General features: G+C 41.2%; 3 protein-coding genes and 2 long non-coding RNA genes across 26 annotated transcripts; 2 read left to right on the forward strand and 3 right to left on the reverse strand.

Annotated features, from left to right (window-relative positions):
* The first annotated feature begins 220 nt into the window (after positions 1-220).
* On the forward strand, positions 221-5,896 carry B52 (serine and arginine rich splicing factor B52). 14 transcript variants are annotated; one of them, XR_015273443.1, is made up of 11 exons: positions 237-385; positions 607-765; positions 1,041-1,111; positions 1,183-1,287; positions 2,046-2,127; positions 2,553-3,027; positions 3,091-3,983; positions 4,523-4,596; positions 4,663-4,974; positions 5,059-5,223; positions 5,327-5,896. XR_015273443.1 is itself a non-coding variant. In XM_020952920.2 (9 exons), the coding sequence occupies exons 2-9, from the start codon at positions 640-642 to the stop codon at positions 5,502-5,504; spliced, it is 1,050 nt and encodes a 349-aa protein (XP_020808579.1). In that variant the 5' UTR covers positions 221-385; positions 607-639; the 3' UTR covers positions 5,505-5,896. The 14 variants fall into 14 exon arrangements, 8 of the variants coding, with proteins under 8 accessions (XP_020808579.1, XP_020808570.1, XP_086697004.1 ...); XR_015273440.1 differs by having other exon boundaries at positions 5,390-5,896; XR_015273441.1 differs by having other exon boundaries at positions 3,111-3,983; positions 5,390-5,896.
* Positions 5,897-7,283: 1,387 nt separating this feature from the next.
* On the reverse strand, positions 7,284-15,039 carry Task6 (TWIK-related acid-sensitive K[+] channel 6). 9 transcript variants are annotated; one of them, XM_086840884.1, is made up of 10 exons: positions 14,483-15,024; positions 12,342-13,134; positions 11,789-11,944; positions 11,598-11,724; positions 11,351-11,541; positions 11,101-11,288; positions 10,431-10,463; positions 10,049-10,209; positions 9,436-9,468; positions 7,284-9,320 (listed from the first exon to the last, which is right to left on the reverse strand). In XM_086840884.1, exons 2-10 carry the CDS (start codon positions 12,466-12,468, stop codon positions 9,080-9,082), a joined length of 1,257 nt encoding a protein of 418 aa, XP_086697010.1. In that variant the 5' UTR covers positions 12,469-13,134; positions 14,483-15,024; the 3' UTR covers positions 7,284-9,079. The 9 variants fall into 9 exon arrangements, with proteins under 9 accessions (XP_086697010.1, XP_086697011.1, XP_086697012.1 ...); XM_086840885.1 differs by having other exon boundaries at positions 14,640-14,962; XM_086840892.1 differs by having other exon boundaries at positions 9,207-9,320; positions 9,387-9,468.
* Positions 10,541-10,924, reverse strand: LOC147642605 (uncharacterized). The gene is made up of 2 exons (XR_015273445.1): positions 10,839-10,924; positions 10,541-10,592 (listed from the first exon to the last, which is right to left on the reverse strand). It is a non-coding gene; the product is annotated as an uncharacterized LOC147642605 (long non-coding RNA).
* Positions 10,704-14,990, forward strand: LOC147642606 (uncharacterized). The gene is made up of 2 exons (XR_015273446.1): positions 10,704-10,821; positions 14,925-14,990. It is a non-coding gene; the product is annotated as an uncharacterized LOC147642606 (long non-coding RNA).
* A 728-nt stretch (positions 15,040-15,767) lies between the features above and the next one.
* Positions 15,768-17,291, reverse strand: LOC110183956 (26S proteasome non-ATPase regulatory subunit 9). The gene is made up of 3 exons (XM_020952315.2): positions 17,075-17,291; positions 16,181-16,507; positions 15,768-16,121 (listed from the first exon to the last, which is right to left on the reverse strand). The coding sequence occupies exons 1-3, from the start codon at positions 17,174-17,176 to the stop codon at positions 15,888-15,890; spliced, it is 663 nt and encodes a 220-aa protein (XP_020807974.2). The 5' UTR covers positions 17,177-17,291; the 3' UTR covers positions 15,768-15,887.
* Positions 17,292-17,300: the final 9 nt, after the last annotated feature.

Below are 17,300 nucleotides of genomic sequence, written 5' to 3' on the forward strand. Positions count from 1 at the left end.
ATTTCATTGAGATAGCTTTTAAACTGAGAGACTAGTTTGCGTATAAACGAAAAGACGGGCATCGACTCGGCTTTTGATGCTGATCATTAATAAATACATTTTATATGGTCGGAGAAGATACCTTTATTGCATTGCAATTTTCTTACTGAAATTATATTACCCTGCAAATATCGTAAAGCTAACGATATTTGAGGTACGACTTAGGTATCGATATATCGATATTACTTATAAGTATCGATGTTACATCGTTGTTTCACACAGCTCTAGCTGTCACTTTTACTTCCGTTTTCGTCGTGTGTGCATTTTTTCGTGTTGAAGGAAAAAGCCGGAAAAGTGTGTAGAGTTTGTAAATTGTAAATTTACCAGGAATAATCTTTAGTAAACGGTACGTGCGTTTGTAATAAATTAAGCAACAGTGACTACTGCGGGGTACGCTGCAGACACGTATTGATTATTTCGCCAACGTTCTCGCCACCCGGTACTTTGCATGCGAGTGTGTGTGTGTATATCGAGGTCGCCATCTTGGCGAAACACATTCACGCGCGCGGGACAGTCGAGCAAAATAGAAGCTAAAAAATAAATTATATGTTTTCTTTGGCATTGCAGCACTTGCTGGAGATACAAATAAAGCCGTAAATCATGGTTGGATCTCGAGTGTACGTTGGCGGTCTGCCGTACGGAGTGCGCGAGCGCGATTTGGAGCGTTTTTTCAAAGGCTACGGCCGTACTCGCGACATTCTCATTAAGAATGGCTACGGCTTTGTGGTGAGTAAAAGGGAGGGAAACCACAGTGGACGCTGGTTAAACGTATACATGTAGTGGAAAGGTTGCAAAAATAGTAAATATTTAGTTTCCATGGATCTTATTTATTTCAATCAAATGTTTAATTTAACAATTAAGAAAAAAAATTTTTTTCATAAATAATTACATATCTCTTTTTTAATAAAAGTCTGATTCTGATAAAGGTCTGATTCATCACATATAGCGTACTCAGTACCAAAACTACTAAAATCGATTTTAAACACTAATTGATATTTCAGGAGTTTGAAGACTATCGTGATGCCGACGATGCCGTGTACGAACTGAATGGAAAAGAGCTGTTAGGCGAGCGGTAAGTGGACACGAAAAGCAAGTTGCTTTCATCATTCATGAATGGTCTTCTATTTTGTTCCACTTTTACAGCGTGGTTGTTGAACCAGCAAGGGGAACTGCTCGTGGCAGCAATCGCGATCGCTACGACGATCGGTACGGTGGTCGTCGTGGCGGCGGCGGTCGCTACAATGACAAGTAAGTACAGACCAGCCCGCCATAGTGAGTCTAGCCCGTTCCCAACTTCGTTTTAGTTAAAGTAAAGCATATAAACCCAATGATTTGCATTTCAAATAACCCATTCACACCGATGCGATTAGTTAAATTGCGTATTTACATTAGGATTTTAAGGAAATACTAGTAAATGTAAATATATATTTTCATGCTTACGCTTCAATTATCTTCTAAGATAACTTTGTAACTAATTATTCTGTGCTATAAAAAAGCATTTAAATATTTATAGAAGATTGATTGTTTAAAAATTCATTTTATTTCCTTATTTTGTTAAAAACTCCTTTTCATACTTATGTTTTTTGATGTTTATTTTGAGACATCATACGAATACTTAGTTCAATTTAATTGAAGTCTAAATCTAATATTATAATATTAACAATGTTTAGAATTAATAATGTTCCTAACATAATTATACGCATTTAACGTTTTGTATTCCGTGTGAAAGGGAACTAAAAAAGACACTGACTTGCTGTTTTTATATTATCTTAATTTCCTTAACGCTCCGTTCTCCTATGCATATTATGATTTATCCTATGTTTGCACGTTAACCCTCATAGTAGGTACAATTTGCGCATTAACCGAGTGTAAATATGCATATGTTTTGAATATCCGCCATCCATATCCGTTGTTTTTTGTGATGGAGCTGAAGGAGCGAGCAGCAGCGCAGTGTCAATACTAATTAGTGCATCCATTCAATTATTCACCAGAAACAAAAATTCCAGATCATCCTCCCGCTACGGGCCGCCCTTGCGCACTGAGTACCGCCTGATTGTGGAGAATTTGTCCAGCCGCGTCAGCTGGCAGGTAAGTGATCACAGCATGGATCGATTCCAGTCCCCTGGGCCTGGTATCTATAGTAGCCTAGAATCGAGGAGTGTAGCTTTAGCAATAATAACAGCTAACCGATTGACATGGATCTCCCTTTTATACCCACTAACCCTCTTTTTACCTATTCCAAAACGAACACTCTTTCTATTTTGATTTCGACTTACTCCCGGTGTGTCCCCGGTTCCCGTTTTGTGTTTAACTAAACTACCCACCTTTCACCACCGTCTGGGAATCCAGCAATCATTAATCTGTAATTTAGCTCTAAGCTGTATAGTTGACTTAGGAATAAGTGAAGTGAAAAAAATAAGATAAATACTGCTAAAATCCTGGTACTGATCGGTGTAATATACCATTCCACAATTACTTTCTCTCGCACACACCAACCGATACCGATAAAAAAGAGTTTGATGTGTTTTGACTGAGAGATTGCTATGCTTGGGCCAAAACTGAAACCGAATTGGGACCGCAACCCGATAGAGAATCGAATCGAATGGCCATGAGAATGACAAACTAGTGACCGACCGGTTTAGAGTGTGTATCGCAAAACCGTGATGTTGTGGAAGACAGAGACAGTCCCCAGAGCAGCCCCAGATCGTCGCTCCGCTTGGGTCCGATATCTGCGATCTCCGACCTGCGACCTACGACCTACCGCCTACCGCCTCCACGATGCGTCATCGCCGCCGCCTCCTCCATTCGTCCATTCCAAAATAGAGAATTAAAATCGATTAGAATCGAAATGAAAGAAATGTTAACCAAACTGATACCCAAACAAAACCAGACGATGACGATGGACGATGATGAGCTGCTGAGCTGACCAGAGTCAAAAGGTCTGCCCACGTCCCCTGACCAAAGGCGTGGGCCGGCCTCTTGTGTTAGGTATTTAATTCTCTGCTAAAAAAAAAACATTCACAATCTAATCAAAAACAATATTATATAAAGAATTGTCAAATTCCTTATAGCCATTGTGAGTGTGAGGGCGCGAATCGAGTCGAGTGTGGTTAGATGAGAAGCTTGCGTTCGCTTATTCAGAGATGAGATGGTCTTGGCAACAATGAGATGAGATGATGATGAGATATGATCATGAGACGATGATCGATCAAAGACGATGATGATGCTGGTCGCGCGTTCAGTGTCCAACTTCGGCTTGTGCCTCCGACCTTAGTCCTTCCCCCAATACTTCCCCGGTACTTGTGGCTTCCGGCTCTGGCTACTGGCTACTGGCTTACGGCTCCGGCTTCTGGCTTCCGGCTGAGACAACTTGACTAGACAACCAACCGGTTGGAGCAGCGAGCAGAGAGCAGCGTCCCTCGAAACGTATTTCTTATTTTTGCAGTTCGTTTATGTGTGTGAGAGAGAGGCGCCGAAGCCGCTGGTTGTCCGACGCTGCCCGGCAAACTGCTCCAAATACTCCGCTCTCCGGCTCTCTGGTGTGGTGGCTCTGGCTAGTGATCGATGTCTGCTCTGATCTGATCTGACCTCTTCCTGACCGTATCCGGAGTGGCTCCCTCCAAAAACAAAAACGAAACCGCAACACTTGAATACTTTACTTGCCATTTCTAATATGAATCTGTTGTACACGAAAAAAACCAAAAACCAAAAAACAAATCCTACCAAACGAATACCGAACCAAACGAGGTTGGGCCATCCATCCGCTCATCCGCCTGCCTGCTGGCTACTTACTGTTCACTGGCTGCCTGGTTGAGTTAACGATGTTCGATCGGACTTTCGATGAGGTGTCCTTGGTGCTATTGGCCCACAGTTACTAGGCAGACAATCTAAACTCTCGGTGTAGAAACGATGTGTGTGTCCTCCTCTCTCTGAAAGCGCATTAAGTAAGAATTCAATTACAACTATTTTGTTTTACATTAATTTATTTTCAAAAATCAAAACAAACAAACTATTTAAACTATTGCGAAACCACTGTTATCTATATGATTGACCGCGCTTTAGTTTTGTACAGCGTGCAGCGTGGAGTGTTTGAATGTTCCGGTCGCTCTCTGGGCTCCACCCTACTTCCCCGATCGATTGATCCTTTTGTGCGGCATGAGATTCTCGATTACCACTCGTAGGCAGGCGCGCGACCACAGCACAGGATAGAAGAACACAGGGCACTAAATGCGAAATGAGAGGGACTTGTGTGAGAGAGAGACTAAGACTGAGACTGAGGCTTGGTTAGGAACCATGCCCGGAAACGCACTAGCCCCTGGAACCTGGAACCATTCAAAACGCTCCATCTGCTGCACGCGCTGTCCTTTGAGTTGCATCCACCACAACTGCCGCAAGATGCTGACGATGCTGTTGCGAGATTCCTGCCATAGCTAAATTTTACTAATTCTGGTCTTTCCCTTTCGACTTTGTGCGCCCTCTGCAGGATCTCAAGGATTACATGCGACAAGCAGGCGAGGTGACCTATGCGGATGCCCACAAGCAGCGTCGCAATGAAGGGTAAGTGTCTAAAACGAAATGGGAATTGTAACCTTGATGCTTACTAGATGTTTTTTCTTCTTACAGCGTGGTTGAGTTTGCCTCGCTGTCCGACATGAAGACGGCCATTGAGAAACTGGATGATACCGAACTAAATGGCAGACGCATTCACCTGGTTGAGGATCGACGTGGAGGACGCGGCGGCGGTGGTGGTGGCAGCGGACGTGGACGTTCCCGTTCTTCAAGCTCTCGTTCACGTTCCCGCTCGCGCAGGCGCTCTCGCTCTCGCCGCTCGTCGCATTCGCGCTCCAAGTCGCGCAGCCGCTCCAAGTCCCGCAGCGGACGCTCCAAGTCCAAGTCGCCGGTCAAGTCGCGTTCTCGCTCCCGATCACGTTCAAAGTAAGTCGAATTTTAGACTTTGATCTTGTATAAGCTAATGTTGCGTTCCTATCACTTATTTTATTTATTTCCCTTTTCTTGCAGCAAATCGCGTGATGTATCCAAGTCCAAGTCTAAGTCCCACTCCCGCACCCGTTCCCGTTCTCCCAAGCGTGAGCGCGAGTCCCGTTCCCGCTCCCGTTCGATTGTCAAGCGCGAGTCACGTTCCCGCTCTCGCTCCAAGTCGAACCGTCGTGATTCCCGCTCACGGTAAGTGTTGTAGGCCCGCTGGCCCTGCTGGTTCTATATAGTTCACGATTCTTTCTTTCGTTTCGTGCTTTCTTTGGTTTTGTTTGGATGCACCTCTACGTAGCCCTCCAGCATTGGTGGTTCCAAAGCATTCACTATAAATTATTAATATGCTTTTCTATTGCAGCGATCGGTCCGCATCAGCTGAAAACAAGTCCCGTTCGCGCTCCCGCTCCCGCTCGGCCTCGCCCAAAAATGGAAATGCCTCGCCGGAACGCAATAACGAGAGCATGGACGATTAGATTAGTTAGCTGTCCCATTAATTTTAACAAAACACTTGATTTTAGACTTCTACTATAACACAACTCTACTCTACAAAAATCAACACTCAGACACCTACTATATCAACCCTCTGCCACTTAAACCAAATCAAATGCAACTGAAAATGAGAATGAAAATGAAAAAAAAAACATGTAAATCCACCAACCAGCCTCGGAATCTTTATTTCTACATAACTAACTAATTATGACTATTGATTGGATAATCCCATTTAGGGATCTGTTGGCCGAGCAACAACAAAACACATTTAGTAGTTTCGAAGGGGTGGAATTACTGTGAAACGAGCAAGAGGAGAACCACTTAAATTGTCTACAAAATGAGTAATTTCAATAAATACGGATACATCTAAATTTAATTTGAATGTTGTTATTAATGGGAAGAGGTAAAATAAAAAGAAAACTAACTTTGGGAAGCCTTTGTTTATATACCCTTGCTGTTTACAATTGAATGTTAGGATCGTTATGCAAATCAATTCAATTATAACTAAGATTAAAGGATTTACGTTCTTTGAGTCGCTTTTTATACCCTTGCAGGGTATTATAATTTCAGTCAGAAGTTTGCAACGCAGTGAAGGAGGCACCTCCGACTATATAAAGTATATATATTCTTGATCAGGATCAACAGCCGAGTCGATCTAGCCATGTCCGTCTGTCCGTCTGTCCGTCTGTCCTTCTGTCCGTCTGTCCGTCTGTCCGTCTGTCCGTCTGTCCGTCTGTCCGTTTCTACGCAAACTAGTCTCTCAGTTTTGAAGCTATCTGAATGAAACTTTGTAGTTAGCCTTCTATATACTCTCACTCGTATATATGTCGGAACGGGCCGGATCGGACGACTATATCATATAGCTGCCATAGGAATGATCGGAAAATTTTTACAAAAAAATTTTTAACTTTTTCAGTTTTCAATAGAATTGGATCAAATTTGAGATATAGCCATTTTACTATACTCTACAATTTTGCATAAAATTTTATGAAAATCGGACTACTATATCATATAGCTCCCATAGGAACGATCGAGAAATTAATACAATTAAATTTATAACCTTTTCAGTTTTCAACTGATTTTCAGGTATAGGTATAGGTATAGGCATTTAATTTAAGTCTTAAATTTTGTGGTAAATTTCATGAAAATCGGACGACTATATCATATAGGTGCCATACAAACGATCGTTTGATGTAGAGGAAAAATGAAAATCTGTGAATGTAAAACTGCAAATATAATATGTATAGGTGAATGAAATGAAAGCAGGTATTACTTCATTGTTTTTTAACACAAAGATATATAATTTGTATTGTATGGTTTTTTATTCATAGAAGTTCTATCTGCAAGGGTATATAAACTTCGGCGTGCCGAAGTTAGCTTCCTTTCTTGTTTACAATATTTTTTTATGAAAAATTCTTAATTTTAATTCGGAAAGCTTTCCCATTTTAGTTTTAATTAGATTAATACATTCTAAATATAAAGTTTCAAAAAATTAAAATTTTGGTTCAGTTTTTTAAATTTTTAAAGATGAAAAGATGATAAAATTTTGAACAAATTGGTGCAATTATATTTTCTTCCTAAGGCGCTAGTTAGATATAGCTGTTGATTCTGACCAAGAATATATGTATATGCTTTTAGGGTCGGAAATGACTCCTTCACAGAGTTAACGATTAAAAATATAGCTTACAAGGAATAATAAATCCCATTTAAAATTTGTTTACTATAGGATTGATTCCAAATAGATTGAAATAACTAAACTATAATTTAATCATACAAATTTAGTTTATTGTTTTCTTTTTTGTGTTGTAATTTCGGAATATAAGTATATTACAAAGTCTTATTTGAACTATTTTGCATTATTTGCCTGAATTAAAATTACAATTTCCTTTGCTTCTATATTTTCTTTTTTATATATATACTGAATTCAAAGAAATTCCGGAGGTTATTTAAACTAACCCCATTGGCTGAAATTTATTATAGTTAAATATATTTAAAATTTGGAAATGGATTAGCTTTCTAAAAATCGTTAAGTTAAATGAAAAACGTACATAATTAAGTTCCCCAAACTGACATAGTTTCGGTTTTAACAATATTTTTTTTTTGTATCATTATTAAAGTAATTATTTTTTATAAATGTAAATATACTAATATATACAAAGCACATAAGGAGAAAAGAGAGTTCTTGAAGCGTTTGACGTCTCGAGTGAGCAAGGGCCTTGAAAATATGGTTCAACTAACTAGAACAGATATTCGTAAAGTCTATTTTAAATGCAAATGCCGTAAATAATATCCATGGAATGCCTAAACTAAGCATCAAGTGGTGTATCTACAACTATAACTAAATGCATTCTTTGCATAAATGCGATAAGGGGAGGTCTTGGGATCCGAGACGGTATGTGTCTGCCGGTCGTCTAAAACGTACGATTCAAACACACATTTTCCGTTTGCACGTACGAGTGGGTTATTTGGCACATCGTGGAGTCACTTGAGCACTGGAGTTGCCAGAAATATTCCGGGCTTCTAGCTAAGTATTTGACACTGGGTTAGATCGAGCTGGATGTCGAGGATATATAGCCTTAGATGTGGCTTTTCTAACTACAATATGCGTACAGTAATCGTAAATTAATATCGAGTTTGTATTCAAACATTACGTAATCATAAATCGGAATAAAATGGATTCTTTTAAACATCATCTACCATTAATCAGCTATAGATTATTTACAGCATTTAATTTGACACTTTCATTCCCTTTTGTGTTTTGGCATTTCGCATGCATTCTACGTTTATACGCTCAGTTTTGGAAATAAATGTTAAATTTTGATTTATTTTTGGAAAAGTTTTCTTGCATTTATCTATCTGAATTAATTATCTGGTTGAATTATTATTTGAATTTATTATTTGGTTGAATTTTAAGAGTTAAATTGGTGACTTTTTCGTTGACCAATTATATTAGAACACTCTCTTGACAATTTAAGAAAGAACAAGTTTATAAAAAACTAAAATAGTTTGAAATTTATCAAAAAAGAACACGTATTAACGTAGATATACATGGTTTGATTTCAGCACGACTGCAGAGCATCACTGAAATTGGAAAATCAATCTTTTTATAGTGAGTTTTGCCGTTTCTGAATCCTTTCGAGTGGCTCTTGGGTTCTTTTGACTTTCGGAGAAATGGCAGTGGTTTACATTCAATTGTATAGTGCCCTAGTTGTAAGTGGTAGTATGTGTATACATATAGGTTTACGCTATCATGCCCACTATTGGGATATAGAGTTATGCACTAGTTCACATGGTAAATGCATACATGTATATAGCATCTCGGGGAGCGCACTTAAACTGCACCCAATCCAATACCGCCGACCAACTCAATCGTGTCCTACATTCAGTTACGAATCTAAATAAGTTTTTAAGTACTATTAGAGCCTTGTTATCACTTTCGATTTGTAAGTCGTTTTTGGCGAGGGCAGGTCCACACAGGGTCGGGGCCGCCACTTCGTTGTTCCTGCATCCCGCTGCACCTGGATCCGTCACTGGCAAGTCTCTAGCTCCCTAGCTCCTCCTAGATGCGAAAGGATAAAAGTGAGACGTTGCGCTTCAGCAATGTGTGCGGCCGCATCGGTGATCCGTTGCTCGCCGTATCCACCATGTCCACGCCCATATAGCTGCTGTCCACGGTTCCCCGATCGGCCAGAGTGTGCAGGCTCTGCGTGTCATAGTCATAGTTCAAGTCCTGCATCGGCACCACCTCTGGCAGCAGGTGTCGCATATGCGTGGGCGATCGCCTCAGCTTGTATTGATTTCTGTGGGTCAAGAATTAAGGAAAAATTAAATAAGTTTTGAAAATAAATTAGAGAAAAACAATATACAGGGCATGCAGGATGGACTGAGATTTATTGGGATGAAATGAAAGCTTACTCTGCGTCGCCGTTCTTGCCCAAGTGGTTGTTCCTTCAGAGATCCATAGAAAGGAGCGCGATGAAAACCAAATGAGTACACACATTTACAATATCAATTTAGGATGGCTTAGGAATAGGTTAGTATAAAACTATATAATAATGGAAAATAAGAAACGACTTTAGCTTCGTTACTACACATTTTTAAATGAACTTCCTGTTGGGAACTCTATAGGTGTTCCTGCGGAGATCCCTTGTACCCTATGGTTTTAGTTTTTTGTATAAAAATATTCGATAAAAAACGATAATATTTAAGTATTTTCTCTCGTAAAAGACTGCCTCAGGTTTAATATTTTAACCTCCTCGCTAGAGACAAAAAAGAAAGAATGATTAAAGGTCAGCTATGTGAGGAGAAGGTCAAAGTTCTTTTGAAAGCCCTCAGACGCTGTCGAGCCCCCGATTATGCACTGCATCTATCACTCGAGGCATGTTATACACTCTCCACACACTAAAGCCGGAAATGACTGCACTTTTCATCCTCAGCCTCACCCCCACCGAGGGCATCGTTAACTGGCCTATTCCTAAGCCTTTCCTAATCGTGCGATGGCATCCTCCTGCCTGGTGTGATTACGTACTTTTTATGCCGGTTCCTATTAAGACTCAGGCAAGGACACGTGCACATGGACGAGGTGTTGCTTCCGTTGAGGGACTGGCCGTCGTGTCCCTCGTAGCCGCTCAATATGGATCCGTTGGAAGTTATCACATCGCCCTCCAGCTTTACAGCCACTTGAAGCGCCTGCAATGGGGTGATAGGATTAATTAAGGACATACAGGACGGGTATTAGAATGCCGAGTGGGTGGAGTATAGCGTTGAAAGCAGAGGAACTGTGTCCGTGTGGTTCTGGGTGGTGGTGGTCGTGGTGGTGCTGTTGTATTGTGTGGTACAGTAGCCAGGTGGTGAAGTAGTTTGTGGTGGGAGTTAGTCAAAAATATTGGAATCTGAAAAACCGCAATCACCTCGTTGGTCCATAAACTGGACTTGGACATAAACTAAGCTCGCGTTTAGCATTTTGATTCGTTTCGTATCGTTTCGTTTCGTTTCGTTAAGTCAAAAGCAACCGAAAATATGCCAAAAAAGAAAATATTTATTTTTTATTTGAGATTCTCTCGCATTTGGGCCTGCATTGAATAAATTGTATTACATTAATTGGTTCAAAACATTATTGGTACAATTAGTAAATATTGAAAAGGAAACCGAAGGTGCAAGATCAAGAGTTAGCCAAGTGTGCAGCAAAGTGTCAAGCAGATATATCAAAACTAAAGGCTAAAATGAATTAAGCAAATTGTTCGAAGGTAGTACGAGTATGAGACGGAAGAGATATGGAAGTTACTCGAGTGGAATATATATGTATGTATGTTACGTACAAAAGGGTTTACAAAAATCGTACACATTATGGATTGAATCTAGGGTATAGTGAAGCGTTGGTATTATTAGGATACAAAAACTGTAGAGAAAAGCGGTTGACTACCAAAACAGGGAAGCGTACTCGCTCGACTCAATGAGAATGTACACGAGTGACATAGTAGTTAGTTAGTTAGTAGTAAATAAATTCGAAAAACAGTCCTCAAGTCTACGGTAATATACAAATGGCATGAGTGGCCCGGAGCTGCTCCCAGCGGATCTCACCTGCATGGCCTGGGCCTCGTCGCGTCGCTCATCCTCGGTATTCATTGTAACAAACCTAAGTACTAACAAGTTCAGCGAGGCGGCCACGATGGCCAGGCCGAACAGTATAAATATCAGTGCAAACATCACGTATTCGGGCTTCCTGTTCAGTGCATTATCCCGCTGCAGGGCTACCATGTCGCCAAAGCCTATCAATAATTTAATTGAATTGATTAGAAAAAAAGTAACAAATCACTTGATGACCCCTCACCTATTGTGGTTAAAGTAATAAAACAGTAATATACTGAATCAAAGTAGCTCCAGCCCTCAAATCTTGAAAAGGCCGCAGCACCGCCTGCTATCGTCAGCGAACTGAGTGTGGTCACAACACATATAAGGTCCACCTCCGAGGCGACGGTCCGTTTGCAGCGCAGCGAGGTGCGGACCGCTTGGATAACGTAGCTGGGGGAGGATAAAGCTTAAGATATAGGTTGGATTCTATCATATATGTACTATACCTGCTCAGTCTATTCACTCTTTCTCCGATGCTCTGGAACATAACGAGTCCCAGGGGAATCCCCACAATGGCATAGCACATGGTAAAGAGCTTTCCGCCCACCGTGCTGGGCGTCGAATGTCCATAGCCTGAAATTATTATTATGTGGTGCTATTATTGGAGCCAAAGAGCTCAGTAGGTCGCATTACTCACCTATGGTTGTGAGCACCGTGGTTGCATAATAAAATGCACCGGTGAACTTCCACTGCTGGCCGGCCTTGTGCGATTCCGATTTAAGCACCACAGTCTCCATGACTTTGAAGTCCTCCTGTGATATATTGTATTTGCGTATTATCATGTCCTCGGCATCTGCAAATAGTTACAAACAAAAAAAAAGGCGACCCACCAGTGTTTATGACGCAACTCACACGAATCCCAACGCCACCGCATCCGGTCGTTATATATCTCAGTTACATGCAATCATACACTTAGAATAATTTTATGAAGTGATGTTCTTTACATTTGTATTAGAACTTGGAAGAAAACTATAACACTTTATTTCTTCTTTAAAAAACTCAGTTAGTACCTTCAAAAATAAATAACAAATGTTTTAATAAAATAAATATCCATTTCTATATTCATTAGCCAAAGGACTTTAAAGACAAGCATCCTTTTTAAATGTAATAATTTGAACTAATCTAACTGAATTCTAAATTCATATTTTCTAGATTTTTTTTCCAGTATATTCTCAAGTGTGTGCACTCACCTTGCAGCGCCTCCCAACGACGCTTTTCCGTTTCCGATTCGAGGGCGTCAAAGACAGCGGCGCCGACTAGCAAATAGGTAAATGTACACACGATCAAGGATATCGTGCGCACATTTTGTTTCTTCATTCTTCATTTAGGCGAGTATTGGTTCTTGATCGTTGCTTGATGGATGCGTCGGTTGCGGATGCAGATGCAGATGCTGCATTTAGTGGCGTCGCCTCCGCTTGCGATACAGCTTGCAGGACTTTTCCTGTCTCAACTGGCTCCCCTGCGGCAGGCAGCACCTGCCGTGGTCCATAAGGGGGAGGGGGGAGGGTCTGCTTCTCCTTTCCTCTGGCCCGTGCCTTTTCTTTTAAATTGGGTTAACAACGCGCCCAAGCCCACGCTCACCGCTCACTCTTCGTCGTAGTTTTCGTAGTCTCTGCTTTTTGGCAAACTCACTTAGCACTTTGATTGCATTAAAAATAATATCACTCGGGGGCGTTCACGTTTTTAGTTGGTTAGCTTCTGTTGAGGCGGAGAAGGAGCTGGCGGCAGGTGGCGTTTATTTCTGTCACAGGCCGTGGGCCTCTGTCCTCGTCGCGTTCGTTGCGCCTTCCATGTCCTTGTGTTATTTGTGGTGCATGTACATACGTGTGCATGTGCCAGTGCATGTGCATGTGCGAGTGCTGGCCATGCTGCAATCCTTCATCGGGCGGCGGCACTGCTCCCAAGGATGCTGCCACTGCTCTCGCTGCTTCTGCTGCTGCTGCTGACGGGCGGCATTTCGCTGTAGTTGTGGCCGCGTCCTTCCTGCATGGAATGACTTGAATTAGGTTTTATGGCCTGGGCTAAAAATAGCGCGTGCAACTAATCTGTCATCATCAATATCAGCCCCAACAGGAGACATTACACAGACACTTCTCCCCGCCTGGGAAAACTCTGCCAAACAGGCGTGGTCAATAGATGAGGGATTTTCTACCTATTCCACTTATTTTTGTGCTTTTTTTTGTGGGTAAAGTTAGTTCTGTTGAAAATATTACGTATACGCCTCTTTGTATTGACAAAGAGCATGTAATGTTTTAATTATATTTTTTTGTATTTAGTGTTTAAAAGTGATTGTTTTAATCCTTTAAGCATCGAAAAAGATCAATCTTTGTTAAAACTTGTCAATCTTGAAGCTAATCAAATTGTTTCTTTTTACCATTTCCGGTTTCTTGAAGCATTTCCGGTATAGTTAAAGGTCTTTAAGTGAAATTAAGTGACAGTAGAGCTAGAGAGTTATGCATCCGCCGGAAGTGCTACTTTTTTGACCGCTGCTGTGTGTACACTTCATCTCACCTTACTCACACACACAAGTACCGCACGCAAACATGCAAATGAAAAATTCATTTGCATGTGTCCTTCGCCAATGAGCGTAAGGATTTGTGGACACACTGGCAAAACGGCATTTTGGCAACGTGTGAAGCTGCAAAATCTCAGCTGTAATTGTTGAATAATTCAGTTAACAGGCGGGATAATGAGACGCCGAAAAATGAAAGCTCTCGCGGAGCGATTGTGTGTGACTGTATGCGTGTGTGTGTGTGAGTGTGGTGGCCATCTAACGGCAATTTATTGATGAACAATGAGGCAGCATTGCAGCAGTCTCCTCTGTCTCTGAATTATTCAACTGTGTGTGTACATCTCCGAGTGTGTTTGCGCGCGTCTGTTAGTGTGTGTGTGTGTAAGTCTGAGTACGTGTGAGGTTCAAAGCGCGTTAAGTTGTACGCACACAGACACACATGCATGGGCTTTTTTTAATTTATCGAATGAAGTAGCCAAAATGTTGGTCCTTCCTTCGGCGGGCATTGTGTGGGGTGGTTTTTGCCATCCAAAAAGGATGCCGCCGATGCCCATGCCAGCCCTTAGTTAACTTTTTTGTTAGTTTCCCTGCCCGTGTTGGTGCTGCCTGCTTGTTTGTTGTGCTACTTCGCGCAGCTTTTCCCCCGCATCCTGCCTGTGTGTGTCCTCATTCCTCCACACGTCCTCCCATGCACTGGCAATGACAGTGACACTAGCAAGAGAATTCCCCTACTTCCCAGTCCACCACCACATCCCGACGAGAAAGAGAACAAAAAAAATAAGAGGGGAAGGAGACGGAGGAGAACAGGACTCTTCTCACATTTGAATTGTTCCATTATGTAAAGCACCACGCACACGCACACATGTGGCTTTCCGCTCCTTGGAGTTAGACGTAATTTGCAGTCACCGCGCGAATCCTTTGATTTGTCCAACGATAATTGCACAAAATGCTGGGCGCCCCACAATTTTTTCACTACCGTAATTTGGCTCCGCTTGGGCCCCACTTGTGTCGCCACTCGGATTCGCATCCGTAATGCTCTCGACTTGACTCAACGGCACGGAACGGCGGAAGCTTTGCTCCGGCGCACAACTGTCGGCTGCTGCTTCTGCTGCTCTGCCAGCCAGCAGGGTTGTGAAGGACAATTTATCACAATAATCACAAATATTTTTTATAATCAGAAACCATTATAGCGTCTCGACGTTGTGCCAGCGTTTTTTTTTTAATGATATTTTTCCTTATATTTACTATATATATTTTATAGTTTGCAAACGGAAGCTGCGGCGCGGGCGAAAATTTTTCAAAACTTTTACGCTGCGTGTTGCTTAAATAGATTTTTGGATGCGAAAGCTCGTCCTGCGAGTATCTCTCTTTTTTTTACAAAACATCCTCTCGCTGCTAAGGCTCTCTCTCCCTCTCTGGATGTGAACCGGTTGGGGGAAACCTGTAACAAGTTGCTGCGAGTCCTGCGTCTTTTGGGGTTGAGTCCCTGCTAACAGGGTTGATAACTTTGCTGGCCAAAGGATTCATAGAAGTTTTGACAGGATGTGCTTAAGTCCCAATTGTTGATTTAAATATTTCATTAGAATTTACGTACTAATTTTTGTAATTTAGGAAATCAAAATTGAATATTTCCAAAAAAAGAATCAATGAAAATAATAAAATAAAAAATTTGACCACGACTTTATAAAACCATTAATAAAGTTTAATTCAAATTTTAAGCAAAATGAATAGAATTGTAGAAAAATTATTATTGCAATTAATAAACTTTCAAGGACGTTAAATTACATTAGATTTATTAATCCGAACTTTTCCTTAATTTAGTTATTATTTTTACAGCTTATCCAGCTTTTTTCTTTTAAAAAAGTTTAAAAGTTTAAAAATAAATTTGTTTTATTAGTAAATCTGTTTCATAGAAAAAGTAGACCGCATCCTAGACACCTCATCACCATCAAAATAGTAATTTGTGAGCCTTTACCTGTCGCCTTGACTTACCTACCTCTGTCCAAGCTGAAGCTGTTCCTTGGCACAGTGACCCGGCTGTCAATCAACAGAACTGTCCTGGACAAATTGGCCGGAAAGCCTGAATCTAAAAACAGGGCACCAATTTAAAAATCAATTTTCACCATTTAGTGCAAACATGTTCTGTGGCCTGGCCATGAGTTGATAAGTAAATGCAGAGCAAGTGTACACTGGCAAATGCGTCAAAGCTTATAAGTTAAGGAAATCAGTGCTCCATGGCCTCGGGAGGCAGGACTATGTTGCAGCCAAGCAGGCCGCGTCCGCTCCAGGTCTTCGGCACAAGGATCAGATCCAGCTGCTGCTCGCCGCGCTTTACTTTGAGTTGAACATTCTGGTTTTGCATGTTGCGAACAATTTCACCAATCTGGCCGAGATCTCCTTTGAAATTGTCGCTGTTGACGGAGCCAAAGCGGAGAATAGCATCGCCCACACGAAGTCCCTAAATTTGAGAGTTGTTTAAGATCTACAAAAGAAGATCCCCGTACCAATGATACTCACAGCTTCTTCTGCGGGGGAATTGGGGCTGACTAGATTGACCACGACAAAGGCGCGAGCGGGTGCAAGGTTGGTTATATTAGCTCCACCGGTGGTTCGATCGCTATCCAAATCCAGGGCTGAGGCACGGTTCACCAGCTCAGGATCCGTGGTAGCAATCTCACTGTGGTACAAGTTGAGCTGAGTCTGGATTTGATTCATCAGCTCCTTGTGGTCGTTCTGCAGACAGATGATGGACTGGCGGGCCTGGCGAACCTGGTAGATATCGATGTCGTTGCGTGGAAAGCCCTCCAAGTCCACCAGTGGACCATTCATGCCCACATTGTCGTTCTGAAACAGAAAGCATTAAGCTCTATATACTTGCATATCAATTATTCCAGAGGCTAGCTATATAAACATATATGATTAACATACTCTATCGCTATATGAATTTTATAATTATATTTTATATTTATATTTATATTTTATTTTATAAAGTTATCCCTAAGGAACTTATTTTTTTGAAAAATAACCAATTTTCACAAATCAAAGTTTAAAAATCCCATAGCTAAGCCAAAAAATCATTAATTTTAATTCGGAAAGCTTTCCTATGTTAGTTTTTATAATGGTTATAAATCTGCATACTCAATCTAAAATTTAAAAAAAATTATTTTTTTTTTTAATTCTTGACAATTATAAAGATGTAATCCATTGAAAATTTTTGAAAAAAAATTAATACCTTTCTTTTCTATCAGATTTGTGCTAGATCGATTTGGCTGTTGATGCTGATCAAGAATATATATGATTTGTAAGGTGGGAAATGACTTCTTCACAAAAAAAAAACAAACTGAATGTGCAACTGGTATACCCTACAATCAGTGTTGTAGGGTACGTAGATGAATGCGCGACTTTACTCACGGCGGCTAGGATCTGTCCGTGCTTGCTGATCTGCGCCTCCAACTGCGCCTTGGCGGCCATCAGACGCTCCAGACGCTCCTTGGTGGTAATCCCTGCGGCCATGACTTTACGTTCGCTGATATTCGAGTATTTAAAAACAAATACAATTTCTTCGTTTGTTTTGCTGTTTGCCTCGGCAACAATAATAAAAGAACAACAAAAAGTGTGCTAGCGAGCAGCCCTGGTC

Source organism: Drosophila serrata, unplaced genomic scaffold (assembly GCF_035046125.1).
Source record: "Drosophila serrata isolate PLE 108 unplaced genomic scaffold, ASM3504612v1 contig_382, whole genome shotgun sequence".
Classification (NCBI taxonomy): Eukaryota; Metazoa; Arthropoda; class Insecta; order Diptera; family Drosophilidae; genus Drosophila; species Drosophila serrata.

What these genes read in the sequence shown, in the direction of transcription:
- B52 (XM_020952911.2), top strand. Translation starts at nt 640, where the DNA reads ATGGTTGGATCTCGAGTGTACGTTGGCGGTCTGCCGTACGGAGTGCGC. An exon ending in GGCGGTCGCTACAATGACAA is followed by an intron (nt 1,288 to 2,030) that starts GTAAGTACAGAC and finishes ATTATTCACCAG; the next exon opens with AAACAAAAATTCCAGATCAT. An exon ending in AAGCAGCGTCGCAATGAAGG is followed by an intron (nt 4,597 to 4,662) that starts GTAAGTGTCTAA and finishes TTCTTCTTACAG; the next exon opens with CGTGGTTGAGTTTGCCTCGC.
- Task6 (XM_086840884.1), bottom strand. Translation starts at nt 12,468, where the DNA reads ATGAAGAAACAAAATGTGCGCACGATATCCTTGATCGTGTGTACATTT. An exon ending in AGAGTGAATAGACTGAGCAG is followed by an intron (nt 11,542 to 11,597) that starts GTATAGTACATA and finishes ATCCTCCCCCAG; the next exon opens with CTACGTTATCCAAGCGGTCC. An exon ending in AATAGGAACCGGCATAAAAA is followed by an intron (nt 9,469 to 10,048) that starts GTACGTAATCAC and finishes GGATCTCTGAAG; the next exon opens with GAACAACCACTTGGGCAAGA.
- LOC110183956 (XM_020952315.2), bottom strand. Translation starts at nt 17,176, where the DNA reads ATGGCCGCAGGGATTACCACCAAGGAGCGTCTGGAGCGTCTGATGGCC. An exon ending in ACGGACAGATCCTAGCCGCC is followed by an intron (nt 16,508 to 17,074) that starts GTGAGTAAAGTC and finishes TTTCTGTTTCAG; the next exon opens with AACGACAATGTGGGCATGAA. An exon ending in ATTCCCCCGCAGAAGAAGCT is followed by an intron (nt 16,122 to 16,180) that starts GTGAGTATCATT and finishes TCTCAAATTTAG; the next exon opens with GGACTTCGTGTGGGCGATGC.